Source organism: Coturnix japonica, chromosome 26 (assembly GCF_001577835.2).
Source record: "Coturnix japonica isolate 7356 chromosome 26, Coturnix japonica 2.1, whole genome shotgun sequence".
Taxonomy (NCBI): domain Eukaryota; kingdom Metazoa; phylum Chordata; class Aves; order Galliformes; family Phasianidae; genus Coturnix; species Coturnix japonica.
In genome coordinates, this window is record NC_029541.1 from 1,788,292 (window position 1) to 1,812,750 (window position 24,459).

The following is a 24,459-nucleotide window of genomic DNA, read 5'->3' on the forward strand; positions in this document are numbered from 1 at the left end:
GAAGAGAGGATTCGCGGGGATGTCATCAGCATCCGTTCACAGTTCACACGAGGGCCAACAAGTTGAGGTTTGAACTTCAATCCGAAGCATAATAATAAGCTGCTCTCACTGAAAGCTTAACCAGAGGAGGCTAAACATTTCCTAGGAGAATAGAGAACTATTTGTATCTCTTCTACTGGAGGGACCTCCAAGTCTTGGTCCCTTTTCTCTGCAGCAATGCCAATGAAGAATCAGACTGGGAGAAGTCCCTCCAATTGGCTTTAGGGAAAGCAATGGGCTTTCACAGTAGGATCAAAGAGAAGCAACAGTTTTTGCAGGTCATTTATTGATTTCTCCAACAAATAAGGCCACGCACACACACACACACCTTGTAGTATCTATCATTACACAAGCTTGGTGAGTGACTCACGTCTTTAACAGCACGACTGCTAAAACGTGAGCTGGAAACCCTGATAGATGCATAGGAGCTGGTAAGTAGAGAGGGAGAGCCTTCAGCCCAGATTTGGTACTAGAAGCGTGTTCTGCATTGGAACAGCCAAGGAGAATGAGGAGGAGCTGGTCTGGAGCAGGGAATGGAGCATCAGGATGCCACGGTCAGGATGCCAACTTGTGCACTGCTACGGTGATGCTGTCATGCTTCTGGATCATGATGTTCCTAGAGCAAGGAAAGTGCTGTCAGAGGAAGGTGAGAAACCAGCTGGGAGAGCAGGAGCTGACTTGGCTGGGAAACCAGATGGGCAGCTCAGTGCCAGACCTGTCAGCTGTTCCCACAAAGGGGGATGATGGAGTCCTGCTGACCAAAACGACACTACAGCATGGGCTAAATAATCCATGGGGATCCAAAAAGCAAAAGAAATACAGTGCTGCAGCAACCACCAGCCCCTGAAAGGCTTCCAGCTGCTTCTGCAGTTCCCAAAGCCTGAGGTCCCATGAATCTGACTTCTTTTCATACCCCCCTCCCAACACAGCTTCAGCAATGGGGCTTCCTCCAGCTCTGCCAGTGAAATAGAAGATGGAGAGCTCTGCTCTGGAGATTTGGGGTGGGGAAAAAGGGAAGAGCAGCAGCCTTGGGCTGGATGCTCACCCACTGTCTGACTCCAGGCACACCACAGGAGTGTCGGTTGGGTCGGAGGTGAGCTTGGCTGCCTGCTGGGCCAGCACAGAGATGACTCCAGCATGTTCATCTGAGAGCGTTCCTCGGCCTGCAAGAGGGGAGATGTGGGTTGAACTCACGCACACCGTGATGGGAGGCAGCTCCCCATCCCCACTTCCTTCCCTTATTGCTGTAAGCTGATGTAGTACCTCCCCAGATCAAAGAATCACATGAGTTGGTAGGGACATATAAAGGCCATCAGCCCAACCCCCCTGCAATGAACAGGGACACCCATAGCTCCAGCAGATGCTCACAGCCCCCATCCCTGACTTCCAGTGTCTCCAGGGCCAGAGCACCCACATCTAGCTAGGGGCAACCTGTGCTGGTGCTTCTATGGGAGTCCATTGGGGTTCTATGGGGGGGTCCATAAGGGGTTCTATGCGGGGTCCACAGGGGCTCTACAGGGGGTCCACAGGGGTTTCTATGGAGGGTCATAAGGGTTCTATGGGGGGGGGGTCCCAAAGGGGGTCCATAGGGGTTCTATGGGGGGTCCACAGGGGTTCTATGCAGGGGGGTCCACAGGGGTTCTATGCAGGGGGGTCCACAGGGGTTCTATGGGGGGGGTCCAAGGGGTTCTATGGGGGGGTTCTTTGGGGGTATGCATCCAGACACGCATTGCGATGCGTGAGTTTCTATGGGGGGTTCTATGGGGGTTCCAATACGGGGTTCTATGGGGGGGTAATAGGGGTTCGTAATGGGGGGTCCACAGGGATTCTATGGGTCTGGGGTTCTATGTGGGGGGGTCACAGGGGTTCTACTGGGGGTGGGGTCCACAGGGGTTCTATGGGGGGGGTTCTATGGGGTGTCCACAGGGGTTCTATGGGGGGTCCATAGGGGTTCTATGGGGGGGTCAATAGGGTTCTATGGGGGGGTCCATAGGGTTATATGGGGGGGGTCCATAGGGTTATATGGGGAGGGGGTCCATAGGGGTTTCTACTGGGTGGGGTCCCAAAGGGGTTCTATGCCAGGGGGGCACAGGGTTTCTAAGGGGGGGGGGGGGGGGTTTTTTTTTTTTATCTATGGGGGTCATAGGGGTTCTAATGGGGGGTCACCAAGGGGTTCTATCCAGGGGGGTCCACAGGGGTTCTGTGGTTTGGGGGGGGGTTCTAATGAGGGGGTCCACAGGGGTTTCTATGGGGGGTGTCGCACAGTGGTTATATGGTGGACAGGAAGTTCTATACGGGGTCCATAGGGGTCTTATACTGGGGGGGTCATAGGGGGTTTACTAGGGGGGTCCATAGGGGTTCTACGCGGGGGGGTCCACAGGGGTTCTATGCGGGACAGGGATTCTATAGGGGTCCATAGGGGTTCTATGAGGGTCCACAGGGGGTCCATAGGGGTTCTATGGGGGGTCCATAAGGGTTCTATGGGGGACAGGGGTTCTATGCGGGGTCCACAGGGGTCCTATAGGGGGGTCCATAGGGGTTCTATGCGGGGGGGTCCACAGGGGTTCTATGGGGGACAGGGGTTCTATAGGGGTCCATAGGGGTCCTATGGGGGGGGTCCATAGGGGTCCATAGGGGGTCCATAGGGGCTCTATGGGGGTCTATAGGGGCTCTATGTGTGTCCCCATGCCCACCCCTAACCCAGGCCCTGCCCTGGTCGCTCCCATACTCACACCCCAGGTTGAGGCCTTGCGAGTCGGTGCACAGGACTCCCACCACGGCCGGGTTCTTCATGCTGCGGGAGAAGCGGCGGTCAGCCCGGCCTACACCCAGCCCCCAGCCCGCGGCCTTGCCTTCCTTCCCCCCCCCAGCCCCTCGGTCCCGCCGCCCCCATCCCGGTCCGTACGTGTCCTCCAGGTGCTGCTCCAGGCTCCCCTCCATGCCGCCCCCCTGTCGCCTTCACTTCCGCCCTTCTCGGCGGCTCCTGGCAGCTGCGTCGGTCATGTGATGCACGCTACGGTGGCTCCGCAGGGCCAAAAAGCGAAGCCAATGTACGGGAACCGCCCTGAGCAGCACCGGTATGTTCCCATTGGGCAACCACTGGTCAACCATTGGTCAACCATTGGTCAACTAGTAGTCAACCACTGGTCAACTGCTGGTCAACCATTGGTCAACCACTAGCCAACCACCGGTCAACTGCTGGTCAACCATTGGTCAACCATTGGTCAATCATTGGTCAACCATTGGTCAACTGCTGGTCAACCACTGGTCAACCATTGGTCAACCACTGTTAACCACTAGTCAACTGTTGGTCAACTGCTGGTCAACCATTGTCAACCACTGGTCAACTGCTGGTCAACCACTGGTCAACCATTAATCAATCATTGGTCAGCCACTAGTCAACCACCGGTCAACCGCTGGTCAACCATTGGTCAACCACTGGTCAACCACTGGTCAACTGTTGGTCAACCATTGGTCAACCACTGGTCAACCATTGGTCAACTGCTGGTCAACCATTGGTCAACTAGTAGTCAGCCACTAGTCAACTGCTGGTCAACCATTAGCCAACCACAAGTCAACTGCTGGGCAAGCACTGGTCAACCAGAAGCCAACCACTAGTCAACAGCTGGTCAACCATTGGTTAACCATTAGTCAACCACTGGTCAATGAGGACCTACAGGTACCACTAAGTCCAACTCCCTCCACCCAACCCCTATGGTTTTGGGTGCCCCTGCCCTGTGGAGCTGTGCCATGCCCACCTCCCTCTGGTGCTCAGCCTTTTCCTAACACCCATCCTGTCCATCCCAACACAGCTCCATACCTTTCTTTATGCCCTGTATTTGTCCCCAAAGAGCTGTAAGGGCCCCACACCCACTCCCACAGAGGACGTGGGGCTGTAGTGTTGTATCACAGCCATTCGTGCCCTGCTTTCAGTGTGCAGGAGGTGATGGATGGCAGAGCCATCAGAGCCTGAGACTGATGGCTGAAACGCATCCAGCTCAGCCCTGGCAATGGATCTTATCATGTCAGGCTGGAAAATTAAAATGTTATTGATGGGGGAAGTGAAATGCAGTGGTGATTTTTCTTAGTTTTATTTCTCTTTCAATTTTTTTCCCCTTCTTGATTGAGTTGGAATCGTCACCAGTCACTCCAATCCCATTGCATCCCCCCCATACTGGATATCCTGCCTGTCCCAGAGCTCCATTTTGGGTTATTTTCACCCTCCTTTGTGGGGGGGAACACAGGAATAAGATACAGCTGTGCCCTATTAAGGTTGAATCCCCCCCATACATACACACACAGGGACCCCAGAATCCCAGCTGATGGCCCATTCCCTGCAGTGAGGCTTTAGGACGGAGGAATTTCTGAGGACTGGGAGAAATTAATTCAAGACCAGGTGGAGACTTCAGCAAAGCAGGAGAACAGCTGCCACTTCAAAGGGGACGCTGGCCTTTGGAGGGGGAAATAGCCGGGCTATTTTTAGGCAATTAAATAGATAATTTAACATGGGATTGATGCTGTGCAAGAGAAATTCTGCTGTCAGAGACAGCAGGAAGCAAAGCTGTTCTGCTGTTTGGCAGCCTGGATGTTACAGGGATGGTGCCTTGAAGTCCAGGGCTGGAGAGATTCCATTCAGTGGGTCAATATCAGTAATGCTCCTTCAATAGAGACTTACTTCGAGCCCTTGTGTAAAGGAGCATTGCCACCTCCTGGGCACACATGGCACTGGGCAATGGGAACCCAGGCTGGGCCATGGGAGCACAGGACAAGCACCAGCCACAGCTGTGTATTTCTATGGATTCATGAAGCTTTCTCCATGCAGAGCTCTGTCCCTCACACCCTCCCACAATGTGTAAATAAAAGCAGATGCTGACGGTTCATCCTCTCCTGTTTTTAAGCTCTAGCAATCCCTGCTCTTGTTTCCATGTGCTCCCAACAGACGCTCCAGATTCAATCAGACCCATAGAGAGGGGGGACACACTCAGGATATCCCACTATCCTATGAAGCACCAATTGAGTCATTTACACATCATGTACCATCCACGACGGCCCTTTATATCTATCTCCTTTTAGCTCCAGAACTGCTAATTCTCAATCTGATCCTCAGCTACACCTGTCAGGGATAAATATGCACCAGCCCAACAAATCCAGCTGTGTTAGCTGAGCTGAGAAATAACCCTGGGATATGGATGGGGGCGGGATGGCTGCTCTGTGAGTATTCCACCCCCCCTTCCTCGCTGGGAAAAGAATATTTCTTTCCTACTATTAACGATGCAGGTCTCATCTGCTTGCTCTGATTGGGAGGTTAAAAACAACCCAATAACCCACCCAGGCTGGAGGGGAGGGCAGGGGGGTATATAGGGCCGGGGTGCAGGCGGTGCAGGCAGACAACAGCACCATGAGGTGGCTGCTGCAGACCCTCTGCCTGCTGCTGCTGCTGCCCTCCCACCATGGAGCTGTGATCACAGGGGTAAGTGCAGCCTCAGCACTCAGCATTTGGGGTCATTTTATGGCTGGTTTTATTTGGAGATAAGGCACCAATGGTGCTCAGCATCCCTATGGGTCAGTATCCTTATCCTTGTGCTGCTTCTCTTGCTCTCTGAAGTGTGATGCATGGGTTTGATCTGTGTTGGGTTTTGCTGTGTTCTGCTTTGTCTGTTCAAAGTGGGGGCTGAATTTGCTGCCCTGAGCTCAGCGTGCTTTGAACTTGCCCTACAGTCTCCCACCCTGCACCGTGCAAAGTCACGTTTGGTGTGAACCCAGCCTCTCCCACCCTCCCTGTTTGCACTAAGACAAACACGAGGTGCTTGAACTCCTTTCACTGTTTGCTTTGGGTCATTTTCTGCTTGGTTTTGCAATGCGTTGGTGCTGTTCCCTATCAATCCTGTTCCTTCCTCCCGTGTCCCTCTGAGCACACGTGAGTGTGAAGTCATCCCACTGGAGTACAGCTTCTGTTTCTCCTCTAAGCATTGGACCCAGCATGCAGGGAAATGGGGGGTTAGGAACTTTTCCAGATGGAGGAAAAGAGAGTTTGATGGGGAGCATGATCCCGAATTGGGCTGGAAGGAGGGCAAGGGCAGCCAAGCTGTGGCCTGTCACTGGTTTTTAACATCATTTGGGGGCTAAGAGTGTGCCCAGGGAGAATTGGGTTGCTTTTGGGGTTTGAGCTGCAAGCTTCTCCCCTGTGCATCGCTCCTTTACTCCAAGCATGTTGGATCTTCATGCTGCAGACCACCCCATATCCAGGCTGTGCTGCAAACCTCCCATCCCACCTCCAAATGGATGAGCTCTGAGCATCCCTCACCTCCTTTGGCTGCTCCCCCTGACCTAGGGGGGGAGACCAGGACCCTGGGGTTGGGCAGGCTGACCCTATTGCCTCTCCCCAGGCCTGCGAGCGGGACCCGCAGTGCGGCAGCGGGACGTGCTGTGCTGTCAGCCTCTGGCTGCGGGGTCTGAGGATGTGCACCCCTCTGGGGCAGGAGGGGGATGAGTGCCACCCCTTCAGCCACAAGGTACTGGATGGGGGGGTCCTGTGGGTGGGGGGTCCAAGCACTGGGTGGGAAAATGCACTGAGATGGGAGGGTGAGGGGGTGGGACAGGATTGGGATGAGGCTCTGGGCATCACTATGGGGGTCTTCAGGGATGCACGTGCTGTTATCCCATGGGGTGTTTTCTGCCTGTCCCCACCACCCTAAAGCCACACGGTGCCTTGGGAGCAGGGGCTGAGCAGCCCGACACATTCATTCTAAAGCAAACTGCTCCGAATTGATTTGTAAACGCCCTGCCAAGCAGGGAGACGCCTCGCTAATACCGCAGAGCCGCCTGAACGCTGCTCTCTCCATCCGAGCTGAAGCCCCGATGTGTTCGGATTATCCCGAGCTGCCATCTCTCTTCCATCTGCAGACACATGGCCCCGGGGGGCTCCGTCTCTGTGCCCACAGATCGATCGTGAGCGGTGGGAACAAAGATTTAATGATCCCATTCCTTCATTTTCTGAGGGGGGAACAAAAGCTGAGGGATCAGAAATTCATTTCAGGCCTATTCCCATCAAACAGCTGAGAAGCAGCAGAGGGAAACTCCCAGGGCTTTGGTCCTGGCTGGTTATTTCTACCTGGCACAGGGTCAGGGTTGGGTTTAGGTTTGGCTTAGGTTTAGGGCTCAGTCTCAGTTGTGTTTAGGATTTGGGTTAGGGTTAAGGTTGGGTCGGGGTCTCTCCATTCTCTCTTTCTGCAGATCCCATTCCTGGGGAAGCGCCAGCATCACACCTGCCCCTGTTTGCCCAACTTCAGCTGCTCCAGGTTCCTCGATGGCCGCTACCGCTGCTCCCTCAACTTCAAGAACTTTGACTTTTAGGTGATGGAGCCGTGAGTGTCAGCACAGCCTGCAGCCCCCAGCACCCATTTCTCCCCCCTCCCTCCCCCAGACAACCCTACAAGTGCTTTTCCAAGGTAGACAGCGTTGCTACAAGCCATGTGTATGGGGAAACTGAGGCACGGTCAAGCAAAGCTGCTCTGGCACATTGCTTAGCAAAGCTCTGCCCCCAGAGCAGATGGAGGACAGCAAATCTCTTGGGCCTCCAAAAACCCTTTCATGGAGCATAGCCTGCATGCAATGGATGCTGTCAGCCAGATTTCACCTCCATCCTTTCATTTGGGAGGAGTGAACTTTCTCATCCAGCCTTCAATTGAAAGAAACAGTTATCAATTAGCTTGGGTAATTAATTAAGGGTTGGCTTTTCCCTGATGTTCAAGCTCTGGTGCAAAGCATCTTGCAATGCCATGTGTTTATCGAGGGGGGGGAGTGGATCTGCCTGCTGCCCAATGTGGGGCTATGGGACACGGGGAGAAGTTTTCCACATCAGCCTCTATATCTGCTGGTCAAATGTGAGAGGGCAATGCATCCCTTGACATCCCTTAAAGCAATGGCAGTGCTTGAAGGCAAAGCTGGCTGTGGGGCATGGAAGTGCTTGGGGTCTGTGTGTCTCCCCCCCACATCCCTCCCCTTTTTGGTGCATTTTTATGGGGTTTGGTGCTATTGTAGTAGTTGTTTCTGTTTCTAAGGATGCCCATTGGAGGTCTGTGGCAGATGCTGTGTTAATAGAGAATGTGAAATAAACAAGATTGGGAGAAAGCTTCCCCAACCTTTCTGTCTCAACCAGTGTATTTTGGGTGAAAATAAAACATTGCAATGCCTGGGTTGATTTTATTTAGCTGTGTGTTGTTTGTTTGGTTTTAATAATATACATCAAAATAAAACCTCATCTCTATGAGCTGCTTGGTTAACAAACCGACCAACCCCACATATCATCTTGGTTTGGAGGGGATCAGATATAAGGAGAAAGTCCTTTATACTTGGAGGGTGGTGATGGGGATGGAAAGGTGGGAATGGGACCTTCCTTGTGTCCTGGTGGGTCTGATCAGATGGGAATGGGCTTTCCTAGAGGGGTTCATCCAACCCAGCCCATCCTCACCTCTGTCCAAATCAATGGATCAATTCCAGCTTGCTCCCATTATGCAGGTGAAGAAATCAACATGAATCCCTGCTTTACCCAATGACAAGAGCAGGGCCCATTGCAGGAAGCTGCCCACCTTGCAGTGGAGGGACACGTAGCATCACTTCAATGCTAAGCAATCCCTTGTAATAAGGGACTCAAAAGACAGAGACAAAAGGGGTCTGTCAGCTTTGCTCCACTATCATCAGAGGAACCCAACCCCTACTGTGATGCCAGCAGCTGCCTCTGGCTTTTGGGGCATGGGGGGGGCTCAAAACAGGAGCTGATAGGGGGCTCCTTGCATCCCCCAGCCCAAGCCAAGCTCTCCTATGAGAAGGACAAGCTGATGCCTGTAGCAATTAGCAGCACTGCTGATAGCAAGGTGCTCATTAAGGTGTTTAATCTTGGGTTAATGGCCCCCGTATCGCTGGGCACACAGCACACAGAGAGGGGTCGGCATGCTGAGGGGGTCACCTTTCCTGCGGGCTGTTTGTATCCCTCTTCACTAATTGGTTTTGCAGATAACAGAAGGCCGGGACGTGCAGGCAGCCCTCACACCCATGTCCCCACACTGAGGGGCCCCCTTCCCCATTCCAACCCCAGACAGACCCTCTGTAGTTGGGGGAGCACAAAGCTGGGGTCCCACTGCTGTGTGTGTTTCAGATTCCCACCTGGAAAATGACTGCAAATTGTGGTGCCCGCAGGGTGGTGGGGATGAAGGATTTGGGGTGTTAAAGGATGGGGGCAGAGCAGGAGCACCTTTCTGTCCCCACACCCCCGGTGACGTGTGGATGCTGGGTGTTGTTTGCCATGTGTGCCAGCACCTGGGTGTCACCGGGGGTACCTTGGCCGGGTGCCCACCAGGTGGGGACGGCTCCGTGGTTGCCCTTGGCCCCACAGGTGGGGGGCACTGAGGCTATTTAAGCCACGGGGCACTTCTCCTTGCAACCCTCATCTCTGGCACAATGCGATCCCTGGTGCTCCTGTGCGTGGTCCTTGCTCTCACCGATGGCATCACCAGGTGAGTCCCTGCAGCACTGCACTGATACCAGCACTGCTGCAAGCATCCAGCTTCCGACTCACCCTGTTTTCCTTTCTCCAGGCTGCCCTTGGAAAGGGGGAAGAAGCTGAGAGAGATCCTCCGGGAGAAGGGCTTGTTGCACCGCTTCCTCCAGCATCACCGCTACGACATCAGCACCAAATTCCCTCATGCTTTTCCTGATGTGCTCACCGTGGTCTCCGAGCCCCTGCTGAACACCCTGGATGTGAGTTCTGGCCTTGACCCACGGCATTTCAGTCTAGGGGTGGTTTGTGCCATGCCCATCCCTATGACTATGCCATGCATGGACCAAATCCTGAGGGTTTTCCCCCCAAAGTTGATATCTTTTGCCTCTTCCCATCTAGCTGCTCTGATGCAAGCAGGCTGTTCCCATGCATGCATAGAAGGCTGCTAGCTTGGGGTTTTATGCCCTAAAAGCATCTCTTGTCTTGCCCCATAGATGGAATACTATGGGACCATCTCCATTGGCACCCCACCTCAGGACTTCACTGTGGTCTTTGACACCGGCTCCTCCAATCTCTGGGTTCCCTCTGTCTCCTGCACCAGCCCAGCTTGCCGTAAGTAACAGTGGACAGGGGTCCCTATTTTGGCAGGGCAACACATCCTGGGCTTGTAGCTGCAGGATCAAGCCCAGATTTTGGGGTGACACTGCTCAGGGCAGCACAGTGAGCAGAGCCCATTGGTACTGTGTCCTGTTGGAGCTGCTCATCATGCTTCTAAGTGTTCAACTCCATGGGGTTGTGTGTGCTGCCCCAGTTTCCCTATCTACCCCAAAGCAGTGATGGGTTATCCTGCGGATCCCTGGCATTAAGATGCTGTAGGGATGTACAGCAAATGTTCACAGCTAAATTGTTCCTGCAGCAGGGTAATAAATGGCAGTTCTAAACAGCAATTCTGCAGGGTTCCTCCTCCCACGCTATCCTTATGGCTCAGCCTTGCTGAAATATCCTCTTTTTTGGTTTCCCACTTACCTTCTAGAAAGCCATCAGATGTTTAACCCATCACAGTCCTCCACCTACAAAAGCATGGGGCAGAACCTGTCCATTCACTATGGCACTGGTGACATGGAGGGCATCGTGGGCTGCGACACCGTCACTGTAAGTGTCACAGTGGCATCTCAGTGGCTTCTTCTATGCCTTCTCCACTCAATATCCATCTGTATTGCTATATCCCAGAGCTAACAGTGTTGTCCCCATCCCTAGGTTGCATCCCTGATGGACACCAACCAGCTCTTTGGCTTGAGTACCTCTGAGCCTGGCCAATTCTTTGTCTATGTCAAATTTGATGGGATCTTGGGCTTGGGCTACCCAAGTTTAGCTGCTGATGGAATCACTCCAGTCTTTGATAACATGGTGAATGAGAGTTTGCTGCAGCAGAACCTCTTCTCGGTCTATTTATCCCGGTAAGATGCCTCAGTCCTGAGGGCTGGGGGAGGTAACAAATGGGTTTGGTTCAGATCATTGCACTTGCTGGTCACCCCAGCTCCTGCACTGCCACTGATGCTATCTGGCTGTTGTCTGTGTGTCGTGATGGGTAGGAACAGGGGAGCACATTGGTGTCATGCCTTGTTGGTGCCCAGCAATGAGAATGTGACTGTGGTGTTCTGATCCATGGCACTCACAGCCCCTTGTTCTAAGGTAACAGCCCTGAAGATACACTACCAAACTGGTGTTTTTCCTTTATGTATCATCCAGTGAGACAATGGGGAGCATGGTCATCTTCGGGGGCATCGATGAGTCCTATTTCACTGGCCCCATCAACTGGATCCCTGTCTCTTACCAAGGTTACTGGCAGATCTCTATGGACAGGTAATGAAATGACTGCTGATTTATGTTCACTTCTAACCAGTGTTTCTTAAGAGACCCATGAACATCACAGGCTTTCTGCTGGCACTAACACAGTGCAGAAGGCCAAAAGACCAAACCCCACAATACTTTGGGGTTGCATCTCTTCCACTGGTTCTTCTCTTGCACTAAACCCGTCCCCTTGGGGCTGTGTTTGAAAGCATCACTAGGATGTGAGGTGAGTTTCTTGCCTGTTCTTCCTTCCCTCCTGCCAGCATCATCGTGAACAAGCAGGAGATTGCGTGCAGCAGTGGCTGCCAAGCCATCATTGACACAGGCACATCCCTTGTGGCCGGGCCGGCTTTAGATATTGGTGACATCCAAAGTGCAGTTGGGGCCAATCAGAACTCATATGGAGAGGTAAGAATGTCCATGTCCTCCTCTGCTAGTGGAGACTCTCCCAGTCTCTAGTTCACACCAACCAAATCAAATCCCTTCCCTTTTTACCCCATTAATGCCTCTTTCCTCTGCCCTCTGCAGTACAGTGTGAACTGCAGCCACATTGTTGCCATGCCTGACGTTGTCTTTGTCATTGATGGCATTCAGTATCCTGTGCCTGCTTTGGCTTACACCGAGCAGGTAAGGAGGAACCATGGTACCAAAGCCAGTCTCCATGTCCTTTTACTTTCTCCAATGGCTCTCATGGCTTTGGCTTCTCCATCAGAGATGGTCACGAGCCTCCAAAGCAACCCAATAAAAGCTACTAACCCATGTTTTCCCTATTTGCCTTCTGTCTCAAATATAGAATGACCAAGGAACCTGCATGAGCAGCTTCCAGAACAGCTCTGCAGACCTCTGGATATTGGGTGATGTCTTCATCAGAGTGTACTACAGCATCTTCGACCGGGCCAACAACCGTGTTGGACTGGCCAAGGCTATTTAGATCTACTGAGATGACAGCACTCAACCAGACCATGGCTGTGTTTTCTAAGGTGTCCTTGCTTGCATGCAAATAAAATGTTGATGATGTAGAGTTGGTGGCTGCACGTTTATTGGTGATAAAAGGGCAGGAATTAGGGAGGAGCTGTTGTACAATTGCTGCTTCGTGGTGGTGGCAGAACATTGATGCAACAGAACAAGACTGGGGCTGCAGGGAGCTGAGGTTTGTAGGAAGCCAAAGCTGGTTTTGTACTGGGGTCGTGTCAAATGAGCAATACTGGAAAACCTCAGTTTCCATCCAGGGAAGTTGAATTCCCCATCCCAAACCCACAGACTGCAGACCCGCATTGCAAAGCTTCTGCACGCAGCTGTGCATGTATAGAGAGGAAGTCTTGCTTCCATTTCCATAGCTTAGAGCACTCTGTTGCCCCTTGGCTCTACCACTGTTATGAGCTTGATGCAGCAGGAACTACAGCTGCAGGGATCAGCAGCCCTGGTGGGACCAAGACCCCAGGGACCACGAATGAGAGTGGGGAGCACACACTGACTGCTGTCATACTTCTATGCCTAAGAAATGTCTGTCCTGGAGTGCCACCTCGTGGCTCTGGAGCCAAAACTGTATTTCAGTGCACAGGGAAATAGCCAGTGCCAAAAGGATGCTCCAAGGCTTGCTTGGATGTTCTGGATTGAAGGAAGAGGGAGATGGTTCTACCTGAAAAACATGACAACCCTTCCTATCAGCATTGAAAGCTCAACTCTTTCTGCTATTAAGTAAGAAATAAATGAGGTTAAAACTGCCTGAAAGGAGCTGGGGGTGCCTCAAAGTGCTGCTCTCCAGATGTGCCCAGCTGTGCCTCCTACAGATACCCAGTGTGATAAAGATCTGGTTGTAGGATGTCCACCCCTCCAAGCAGGGGAGCAGAATCTGGATAGGTGGGTGCAGAATCTCTGCTAGGGGGAAAATCCCAGCACGCCCCAACTCATGTTTTACATCAGCCTGGGAATGAGAACAAACAAAGAAATAATCTTCCAGCACTCCTTTATGAATGAAGCTGCAAACCAGAGATGCTGGCACGTTGCATAATGATCAACACCGACCCTTTAGGAGATGAGACATTGAGTAGAACAGATGTGGGATACAAAAGCGGATGTGTAGACACTGCATGAAAAGCTGTGATTTTAATGTAGGCAGAAACATCAAAAAAAAAAAGCCAAGCAAAGCAGAGAAGTTGGAACAAAAATGTTTTTGTCGGAAGAAAACCTGCTGGCAATAGAGAGCGCAGCAAAACGATCTGTTTCTGTTTCTCCCTTCAAAAATGCCCATGGAAATTCGCATGTTTTCGAAAACCAGAAGTGCCTTTTACAATGCAGAGCCAAGCTGTCAGGAAATGTCAGCCCTCATTACTCTGTGCTCCATTTGCAGCAACTTAAGTGACAATAAAAGCTACAAGGTCACAGAGATTGGTCCCAAAGGGCATTTGCGCACCAGATAAACCACAAGTTGAACATTTGTTTGCATTCAAAGTCCCCCCTGCCCTTCTCAGAGCTCAGCTGGTCCACCAGAACCCCCATGGGCACTGAGCCACAACCCTTCCTTGGTGGCTGTACCACTGGGGTCAGTCCTCACCCCTCTCCCTCTTTAAATCCCTGCACCCACTGGCTCGGTCCCATCCATCATTGTCCACCCTGCTGTGCCACCAGCACAGATCAGGGAAGCCAATCTGCAGAGGAAGCATGGGCAATGGGCTGAGAAGAGCAGGGAGATGGGACCAGCCCTGTGAAGCTGGGTGGCACCAGGCAAAGCTTTTCTTGCAGTTTTCCCCTCTTTGCCTTTCAAGTAAATGGGGAAAAATCTCCATGCATGGGGGAGCCGCGCACTGATGCTGCGGTCAGGAAAGCTGAATGCCAAACAGATGAGCATCAAGTAATAAAAAGCAGACCGATGAGCAAGGAAGAGAGATAAGAAAGATGGTGTTTATTTGAGCAGCCACGGGAAATCAGAGATTGAAAAATGTCTAGAAAAACAAAAAAAAACAAACAAAAGAAAAAAAAAGCAGCAGCGCATTTGGTTTAAAATAATAATAATAATAAAAAAACAACAACAACAAAACACAGCTTGCAGATGTTGCATGCCTTACCCAGCCCACCCCACCCAACAGCGCTCAGCTTTGCCATGGAAAACAAGCATCACTTTTTGGCCTTGTCTCGAGGGTAACCCCCATTGGTCTTATTGAGAGACTCCATGCTGTCGTTGCCCGTCACCACACTGTTGAGTATCCTCTCCACCTCCCCGGGTAGAATTTGCTTCTCTTCATTCTCTGTCTCCCTGTGGTAGAAATAGTTGAAGTTCGAGACGATGACGGGGACGGGCAGCGCGATGGTCAGCACTCCTGCAATAGCACACAGAGTGCCCACAATCTTCCCACCCAAGGTGGTGGGACACATATCACCATAGCCAACGGTTGTCATTGTGACCACGGCCCACCAGAAGCCATCAGGGATGCTGGAGAAATGGCACTTCTGCAAACTAGACCGGCGCTGGAGAAGAGGATGACGCGATGAGAGGAAGAAGATGAGCAAACCCAGCTCCCGCATGCTGGCCTTGAGGGTCTGCCCCAGGATCTGCAGCCCCTTGGAGTGCCGGGACAGCTTGAAGATCCGGAAGACCCGCACCAAGCGGATGATCCGTAGGATGGCCAAGGACATGTTCTGCTGCCCGTTGAGTTCGCTCTGCTGGATCAGCTCAGTGGTGAGTGTCACAAAGTAGGGGATGATGGACACGATGTCAATGATGTTCATGATGTTCTTGAAGAACTCGGTCTTGCTGGGGCAAACAATGAATCGGACGAACAGCTCAAAGGAGAACCAGATGATGCAGGCAGTCTCTATGACGAAGAAAGGGTCTGTGAAGGTGCTGTGGGCCAGCAAGGTGTCCGTCGTATTCCTAGAAAGCTCCTGGGGGGACTTATACTCCCTTTCCTCTCTGAACTCTGGCAAGGTCTCCATGCAGAAGATGATGATGGAGATGACAATGACCAGGACGGAGACCAAAGCTACACCTCTGGCTGCACTGGAGCTTTCAGGGTACTCAAAGAGCAGCCAGAATTGCCTATGAAAGTCGTTGGTTGGTAAGAGGGTCTCAGGGTCCTTGATAAACCCTTCATCCTCCCGGAACTTCTCCATAGCTTCCTCACCCAGCTCATAGAAGTTGATCTCATCAGCAAAGACATCAATGGGGACATTGGCCGGACGCCGGATTTTCCCACCGGATTGGTAATAGTACAGGATCCCATCAAAGCTGGGCCTGTTCCTATCGAAGAAATATTCATTCCTCATGGAGTCGAAGTAACGCATCCTCTTCTCTGGGTCCCCAAGCAAGGTCTCTGGGAACTGGTTGAGGGTCTTGAGCCGTGTCTCAAACCTCAGCCCAGCAATGTTGATGATGACTCGCTGGTCCCCCTCCTCCATCCCCACCCGCTCCCCCACCAGGTGCTCACTGAACTCAGCAGAGAACCTGGAGAAAATGGTCTCATTGTTGGCGTTTTCACTGTTGATGAGGATCCTCCAGTTGGAGAGGAGGTTGGCGCAGCTGGGATGGCCTTTCCGCGACTGGCTGGCGGGGCTGAGGTCGTTTGAATAACAGGGATCCTCCACGATCTGATCAGCGTTGTCAAAACTGACTAGTGCCACCTCCATCTCCTTCCAACTGGACACGTCCATCATACACTAATCAGATTAGCAGCATAAATCCCCGGGTCGAATGCCGGCAGCTTGCTTCTTTCCCACGCTATGAGAATCTGCGAGCAAACAGACAGGGGAGACAGATGAATCGTGGCTCACTTTGCTTGACCAAAGAGAATGAAACAAACCTGAGGTCAGAGAACTCTGTGTATCTTAACACAGCCCTTAATTTCATCAGCATTGCACTTCCAGAGTATTTTTCAGCTCTGGATCCTGTGGGCCCTGTTGGCACAGCTTCATTGTCATCACTAAACCTCTCCATTTCTACATAGGGGGTCAGAAGCAGATGGGGGAGGATTCAGGTGTCCCACCCAGGCTTTGCCCACCCATCCCAAGCTTTGTTTGCAACAGCCTTGCTCCAGCTGGGAGCGATGCTGGTCAAACTGGAGGCGCTGGGCAGCTGGGTCACCTGGCACATGGTAAGCACTTCCCAAAGCAGAGGCCAGGAGAGGTTCTGAGGAGTGCTGCCCATGAGGAAGGCTGGTCGGGAGGAAAAGAAAGCATCTATCAGCCCTAGAGAACCCCTCTGACCTGCATGAAAAGGGGCATGAAGTGGGGACTCCTTGTATCGATCCAGAACTTGGGGTGGACGGTGAACCCATTTGAAGTTAACAGAGAGAAATCCTGGGAACATTTACACCCAAAATACATTTATCCTGTCCACCCCCTCATTTATTTCTCCCTCTTTTTCCCCCTCCATCTCTCTCCCCTCCAAATGTGTTTTCTAGACATAAGGACACGCGGTGCTGCTCCATTCTCCACGTGCTCACTAATCGCCAAGGGCACGCTGGCTTTCTTACCCAGCAAAGTTCAGCAGGAGGGACTGAAAAACTCAAATGCCCTCAATTGCCAGGAATAGCAGTGCAATCCAGGCCACATCCGCATGGGGACCAGTCCTGTACTGGGGCTGCGAGCACACAGAGGTGCCTGCCTCATTGAGCCTGAGCCACTGGGGCTCCAAACTGTTCCCCACACTTCCTTTGGGACAGGACTCATCTATGCAGGCTGGAACAAGCTGGAAACCCAAATCTGCTTCAGGAGGAGATGTTGGCATTCTGGTTAGCTACAAACCTTCCCTATGAGCATTGCACGTTCAAAAGCAGAACTTCATACAGGAGCCAGTGTTGTCCATATCTCTCTGCTTGAATGAAAAACACAGCAGGGCTGTTTGTAGGTACCTCCCTGGAGACTTGGTTCTGTACCCATTGTCTCACATAGAGACACTGAGAGGGGAGCATTTGGGGCAATTCAGCTGAAAATAGAGCTAGGAGAAGCAGCAGCGTGTTTCAGACTTGCTGCAAAGATAAGCAGCCCCAGAACTGAGTCCTCAAGCCTCCATGATGGAGTTGGCTGGGAGGAAGGGTGATGAGAGCAACCCAGCCTGAATAAGGTTCATTTAGAGGGAGAAAAAGGCACAAAAAAGACAGATAAGGAGAGCTGACCCCACACTCATGGCACCTCATCCCTGCTGCAGCCCAGGAGGGAACCCATGCCCTGGAGCCTCACTCAGCACCAAAGCAACCTTATGGCAGCTGAAGCTGATGGTGAAATTGCATCTGAAGTCAGCACCATGAGATGATCTGGGTTTTAAAAGGCATTAAGGGTGCTTAACAGTGTGCAAGAAAACTCCCAAGCCTTTGCTTCTTCAGCCTGAGACTTGGATGAGGCTGTGAGACCTCACGATCTGGCTTTGCCATGGAGCCCCTGTGCAGATCAAGCTGAGCCCTGCATCATCCCTCAGGACAAAACTGAGGCAAAGAGCAGGGAGTTGAATGGCACTTTTTAGCTCCTTTCCACACCTTTTAGCTCCATTTGCAGCCACTGGGGACCTGGCGACAAGCAGTGCAGGGCTGTGACCCTCCTCTCAGTGCCTTCAGACCCCCAAAGCATTCTGTCATCTGCTTGTCCCCACACCCAGAGATCAGTGTCCCATCTGTCCCAGACCCCAGAACACCTCTTCCTTCTCATTTTATATTCAGACCAAATTAACGGCGCTTCCCAAAGGCACAAAGCAATCTCTCCAAGCCAGAACAGAGCCACACGCTTTGCAGCACGCCCTCCAGGCTCCAACTAGAAAGTCGCCTCGTTTTTTTCCTCTTAAATCACCTAACATCTGCTTCTCAGAATCTGATTAACTAATACGCTTCATCCAAAATCCCTGGCTGGGAAGGGGGGAAAAAGAAAACACAACAAGGCAGAGAAACTGCAAAAGACAAAGGTCATTTGAGAGAGAGCTCTTGTGTTTTCCCCATCAAATCCCTATGGCAGACCAGGAAATGGGGTGTGTGGTGTCCAACAGCCCCTCTGCAACCACACACCAGCATTCCACAAACAAGTCCCCCAGCTCTGCTCCCATCCCCACTCAAACCTCACGCATGTGGACAAGTGACAGCATCCCCCATAGAGAAGCAGAGGTGTTGAACTGCCTCCCCCCATCCCCTCCCCATCACCCCCCCTACCCCAGCACTCCATGAGACATGCAGTGATTTCTCCCATAGCCCCCCCATGCCATCACCTACAACTTACCCACGCGGGGCATGGAGGTGCCAACTCTCTCTGCATCTGGAAGGAGAGCTGTTAAACACACATAGGGATGTGTAGAAGGGGAAAAAAAAAAGAAAAGGAGAAAAAAAACCAACCACTCCAGCCATACCCTTGAAAGGTCCCGTTGGGATAAAGCAGGCAATGTCATTTAGAAGTCTCTCCTCTATTTGGTTCACTGTATAATTGGCAGCCCAGCACGCCAGGGATGGGCTTTGGCAGCATCCGATGTGGTTTGGAGCCTCGGCCCCACCGTTGCCCCAGGGAAAGGCACTTGCTCTGCCCTACAAAGCACCGGGGGTCCATGGGGAAGGGGAACAGGGGGCACTCAGGCCCCCCACCTCCTTCCCCCAGCCGCTCGCTGGGGGGAGGGACGGTCCCTTCTGGCGGATGCCACCTTTAATCCCCAATAATGCTCCGGATGGTCCAGGTCTGCTCGGTGACGTGGTGAGATCTGAGCTGGTGCCCAGGAGGGAGGCGGAGAGGGGGACAGGAACCCGAGCACCGCTGGCACCAGGAGAGAGATTTAGAGCAGGCGGTCGGGCTTGTTTAGCATTAATATATACTAACAGCATTAAAAAGAAGAGAAGGGGTAAAGCCTGAGGGCTGGAGCATCCCCATGCGCCCACCTACCTCTTGCCTGCAGTCATGGATGCAGTGGGCTCCTTTTCAGGAGGGGATGGCAGCAGTGCCACCGCCACGTGGGACACCACTGACCCCCCCGATGTGACAAGGAGCAGCCAGCACAGCCCCATACAGCACTGACAGGGACAACGCAGAGAGGGGACAAGCAGTGCCATCAGATTGTCACCCCAAGCAATGAGGGAAGGAACGGCCCCATGGGATGTCACCGTGAGTCACCAAAGGAACTGAGATTTCCCTTCTCTCCTCCTGACCCCACCACATCCTTGCCTGGTGCCCCAGCTCCACACCAGTGAGCCCACATCCTCCTCCTCCTCCCCAAACAGCTATTCCTGCCCTCATGCCACAGCCTCAGCTCCTGCACAGCACCGCTCCCTTGTTCCTATGGGACACTGTCACTCCCACTCCAGCCCCCTGCTCTGTCCTCAGAGCTATTTTCCACCCACGATGTTAATAAGCACATTAAAACACGGCGTCCCATAGGAGAGCTCAGAACCCACAGGTTGAAGCATTTTCAGCTCAGGTCTGGCCACCCACACCTACAGCCATCAATGGAAATGGGCCACGGCATCTCCCAGACTTCAAGGTTGGTCTATCACACTCCACATCCCCTTCTGTACCCCCAGAGACGCTCCGCACTGGGGATGTATCAGCAGAAAGGAGTTAAAGCAATCTATGCTCAGTTGATGGAACATGGGATGTGTCAAGATCTCCCTACCCCCATCCAGGTGCCCCATCCTCCTCCCACGCTTCCATCCCACTAATCCCACCAGCAGCAGCTCCCAGCATCTGCTGGGATTTATCCCGAGGACAACGTTGCTCCCGAGGGCGTCCTGCAGCCAGGGCAGGCGTCCAGAGAGCACAGCTGCAGAGCTCTGCACACACAGCTCTGCTGCAGGAGGGCAGGATGGACCTGCAGGGGGACTTTGCTGGACTGTTCCCAGCTGTCGAACAAGGCGATGCTTGCATAGCTCTACAAGCTGCCGTGCTCTGCTCTGCACCAGCCAGACCTGAGCTCCAGCTCACAGATCAAATTAGCGCAGTAATTAGCCCCTGCTAGTTTTCCCTCATTTTTAGCAGAACTAATTAGCTGGGGTGCAGCACTAATTGCAAAGCTGCGTGGCTCCTGGGCTGGGCTGACTCTGTGGCACATTCAGGACATATTGGGGTGACTTTTCCATATACCTCACATTGGGTGATGTGCCCCTAAATCAGCAAAGCCCCACAATCAGAAGTGTCCCCAGCACTGAGGCTAATGAACCAATTAAAGGAGCTACAGAACCCCCTGGTACCAGTGGGCCTAAAGTCCTGCCTGTGACACCCACATGTACAGAGAAACCTTTGCTTTTAAAAGGAGAGGTTAGGGTACAACCTAGGATGTACACACACACATATAGGGTATATATACGGGAGATATATATATATATATATATAAACCAGATTAACAGAAGACCCAGAACGTACAGTCCACACCATGAGACAGATGAAACCTTACTGATACCCAGCCCAAATTAATCAGCTACGGATTAACCGGGTCAGGAAGCAATTTAATAACGAGTAGGGCTGAGCACAGCCATCCCTGCATGGAGGGAACCAAGAGCTTCCCATCACAGGTGCTCATTCAAAGCTGCTGCAAAGCCACTCGGGCAGCAGGAAAAGACAGATGGGGTGAAATGAGCTCTGCGGAGAGGCAGGCTGCAATCACCTGGGTCTGATCCAAGCCCTCCCCACCTTCCCCACACCCAGCACAGGAGTTTTAAGCCTGATTCAGAAAAAGAAAAAAAAGAGGGTTTAAATGGGTGTTTAGCAGGCTGCACGGCCCGGCGCCTTGTGGCGGTGCTGAATGGGCTGTTGGAGGTAACGCGATCGAGGAGAGTCGATGGTGAATCGATGGGGGAAGTTTCCCCATCTGTTTCAAAGGGCTGCAGGGATGGGCAAGCTTGGGGGGCAGCACTGCGACCTCCTCCTGAGGAAGAGCAGCATCCTCACCCCACTGCCATCAGCACTAACCCTTCTGGGAGGCTGCGGCCGAAGCCAAAAGTGGATGGATGGTATAAATGGAAAGCAATAGGAAGCCACTAAGTGGGTCACGCTGATACCTGCATCGATCCCGAGCTTTGCAGCAGTGGCAGCAGGAGGAGGAGGGGCAGGGGTTGGGGTCGTTTGGGTTGGCAGCATCGTGTGCTTTGCCAGAGAGCAATGCAGGTGCCCCAGGGTGGTGACCGCAGTCCTAACCAGGGAAGGACATCATAATTTGGATGCAGCCAGAACAGAATTAAGGTTTAAAGGGACTGAGATTAAGTCAATGGGACCCTCTGGCTCCTGACACCCCCATCATCCCACAGCAGCCCTCTGTTTCTCCAGCTTTTCTCCAAGGACAAACTCAACTCGGTCACCACCACCCCAAAACCACCCGAAAGGAGCACAGCAAACCCCCCAAACCCAACTAACAACCCATCCTCCTCCCTCCCTCTTCCCCCCTCAGTCTTTTAACCCACTGCAAAGAGGAAGGGAGCAACAAACCCAGCTTCTGCATCATCTTCATCCTGTCCCAGAGTCCTGGTCCTACTGCTTCCTCCTCCTCTCCCAGCTCCTGGCTGTGGGATGCTCGTACCCGTCCTGCACCAGGCAGAAAGGCGATGCCAGTGCCCACGTGAGCCCGGTGGGACTCCTTGCCCTCATTCTCCTTGTACCTGAAATGGGATTTTGCTCCCTCGCTGGGTTCTGCTTACTCCCAGCCTGCCATCTCTGTGGCTGCCAATGCGTGCATGGCCTTTGCTTTCTGAGCAAAGAGAAGCACTAAGAAGAGGAACATGGGGGTGACACCCAAACGTGGCCCTTTCTGCCTCCCATTGCAGAGCTGCTCAGGGGGCTGTTTTGCCAAATACAGCTGGGACAGAGCTGCTTTGACATAGGCTGCATTCATTTACCCCTGCTTGGACCCTCCCATGCTCCCACCACCAGCACAGCACTGGTTTGGCATCCCTCAGCCTTGGGTCCCATTGAGCAGGCACTTCCTCACACACCAAGGAGTTACTGACTACCCCAGTGCATGGAAAAACCCTCCATTATTGGGAACCTGCATTTGCAGGCTCCTAACCTGCTGAAGCTCTGCAAACCAGAGCTGCATCCCATGTGCTTTTCAATTCAATTCTTGTTTTGCCCACTCCCCCATGGATCAGGCAGTGGGGTCACCTTGCCTGTACCCAGACAAAAACAGCCCCATCATGGTACAGAACAGAGCCTGCAGGATGTGGCTCCTGGGTCCATCCCAAGGACTGTCAGCATCACTTATTGCCTTCCATTGCAGGCTTCCAAGCTGCTGCCCCAAACCCCTGCCTGCTTTGCCTGCAGACACAACCACCATTTGGGGGCTTTGGAAAAACAGCCCTGGAAAAATCTCCCTTCAGCTGTAGGGAAAAGGGGATCTCAGAGTCATAAACAGCCCTTTGGGGCTCCTCTGCCCCCAGCAGCCCTGTGCCAATTCAGAGCTGGCTTTTGCCTCATAGCAGTTTCTCAATCTCCTTCCCACAACCTTTGGAAAGGCAAGCAGCCAAACCCAACACCATGCCCCAGTGTGGCCACCAAGCACTGCAGAACTGGGAGCCCATCGCAGTGAAGGCTGAGCTCCATTGCCCACATGGAAGGGGGAAATCACTCACTGGGACACAGACTGCAGCACAGCTCATCTGTAAGAGCTGCAGCATTTTGCTTTGATTTCTGGCAGTGTGACATGGGAAGGAGATCAGGTCTTCGGGAGATCTTTGTTGAGCAAGCTGAGAAGAATAACAGACACAAAGTGCAGGGAGTCCAATGCAGGGGCTATGTCAGGAGATGCCCAAAGAGGAATACAACCCTGCAAGCTGGTGTGGTGCTCCATCCTGCCAACCTGAGACCACATCCACCAGAATCAGAAGCACTATTGACCCAAAATTACACAAATCCTCCCCAAATTCCCTGCATCGTTGAATAAAAACACTGCACGACCCCAGATGGCTCTCTGGAATCCCCATGCTTGGTCACTCGGAGCCATCTAAAACATCCCTTTATTTCTAGATGGGATCAAGCCAACAAGAAAACACCCCATTCCTCTCCCTCCTTACTGCAGTGTGAACCTGATGTAAACTGCTCCGCATTTAATCCTCCCTGCCCCTTTTTCAGGTTGAACCAGCTGCCTGGCAGCAATAGAGGCTCAGCCTGCCAGAAACACCAGTGAATTATTTCACCCACTGGTTATGGTTTAACGTGAGCAGACTGCATGCAACTAATATTTCCTCATGTCTTCCGTGCTTCTCTCTGCAATAAAGCAGATTGCAACAGCCAATCATTTCCTAATGGAAGACTTGCAAAGCATTCAAAGCCATTAAAAAGATCACAGCCAAGAGTAACTACTTTATTTAAGTCTTGGAAAAGGAGCAAAGGCTGTAAATGCTGAAAGCACAAAGCGTATCCGCCTGGGCTCAGGCAGGAACCCAAGAGCATCCAGAACTCCTATATCAGCACAACTGGTGCACAGCCATGAGCCAAGCACTGTTTTAACGGGAGATAAACGGGAACCTTGTCAACCAGCTGGTTTCTCCCCATGCAATTGGGGGGTGAAATAACATTAAGAGTGGCTTAATAGAGGTGGAACATCCCACAGGTGTTGGGCTCTGTTGTATTATCGCGGTATCGTTAACTCCGTACCAAACGTTACAAGTGAAATAAAGATAATTAACAGCACTCACTCACCTGTAGCCAGGATCGGGCAGCCAAAATGACAGCTCTTCTTCCAGCAATAGGAGATCCGATGGGTGGCTATGGACGTGTTGGTGTCTGCGCGGCTCTGACACGCAGGTAAGGATTAGAAAGAGTTTGTCTCAGGAAAGACTCAGATTCAGAAACCCTATACCCTGGTGAAACCCTATCTTGCCTTGCTGTCCTTGGCTTTAAAGGAAACATAGGGAAGAAACTCAGCGCTGCAAGCAGAGCTGTGCTGACTGCACTGGCACACCTCTGGGGTGCAAAGAAACCAAAACACTTCTGCAACCAACCCTGAGAGGGGAGCAGCCCTGAGAGGAGAACAGCCATGAGATCAGGAGCCAAAGGAAAGCTTCAGGATGTGAGAGCAGAGCTGTCCCCATGGGCATCACATACAGAGCATAAGGGAATCCCCTCACCTCCTCCCATAGGATGCCAGGTGAATATACTGGGGACCAGTTGACCTGTGATACTTCCACATC

At 52.4% G+C, this 24,459-nt stretch overlaps 4 protein-coding genes across 4 annotated transcripts; 2 read left to right on the forward strand and 2 right to left on the reverse strand.

The window, feature by feature from the left end:
* Window positions 1-307: 307 nt before the first annotated feature.
* On the reverse strand, window positions 308-3,079 carry LAMTOR5 (late endosomal/lysosomal adaptor, MAPK and MTOR activator 5). The gene is made up of 4 exons (XM_015884982.2): window positions 2,945-3,079; window positions 2,772-2,833; window positions 1,085-1,202; window positions 308-655 (listed from the first exon to the last, which is right to left on the reverse strand). The coding sequence occupies exons 1-4, from the start codon at window positions 2,977-2,979 to the stop codon at window positions 595-597; spliced, it is 276 nt and encodes a 91-aa protein (XP_015740468.1). The 5' UTR covers window positions 2,980-3,079; the 3' UTR covers window positions 308-594.
* Window positions 3,080-3,136: 57 nt separating this feature from the next.
* PROK1 (prokineticin 1) lies at window positions 3,137-8,244 on the forward strand. The gene is made up of 3 exons (XM_015884981.2): window positions 3,137-5,509; window positions 6,426-6,551; window positions 7,273-8,244. Exons 1-3 carry the CDS (start codon window positions 5,438-5,440, stop codon window positions 7,390-7,392), a joined length of 318 nt encoding a protein of 105 aa, XP_015740467.1. The 5' UTR covers window positions 3,137-5,437; the 3' UTR covers window positions 7,393-8,244.
* Window positions 8,245-9,488: 1,244 nt separating this feature from the next.
* On the forward strand, window positions 9,489-12,403 carry LOC107324766 (embryonic pepsinogen). The gene is made up of 9 exons (XM_015885096.1): window positions 9,489-9,551; window positions 9,633-9,795; window positions 10,030-10,147; window positions 10,569-10,687; window positions 10,793-10,992; window positions 11,285-11,398; window positions 11,650-11,794; window positions 11,915-12,013; window positions 12,180-12,403. Exons 1-9 carry the CDS (start codon window positions 9,496-9,498, stop codon window positions 12,315-12,317), a joined length of 1,152 nt encoding a protein of 383 aa, XP_015740582.1. The 5' UTR covers window positions 9,489-9,495; the 3' UTR covers window positions 12,318-12,403.
* On the reverse strand, window positions 12,332-22,015 carry KCNA10 (potassium voltage-gated channel subfamily A member 10). Its single transcript, XM_015885095.2, has 2 exons — window positions 21,761-22,015; window positions 12,332-16,110 (listed from the first exon to the last, which is right to left on the reverse strand). The coding sequence occupies exon 2, from the start codon at window positions 16,034-16,036 to the stop codon at window positions 14,501-14,503; it is 1,536 nt and encodes a 511-aa protein (XP_015740581.1). The 5' UTR covers window positions 16,037-16,110; window positions 21,761-22,015; the 3' UTR covers window positions 12,332-14,500.
* Between the last annotated feature and the right edge of the window lie 2,444 nt (window positions 22,016-24,459).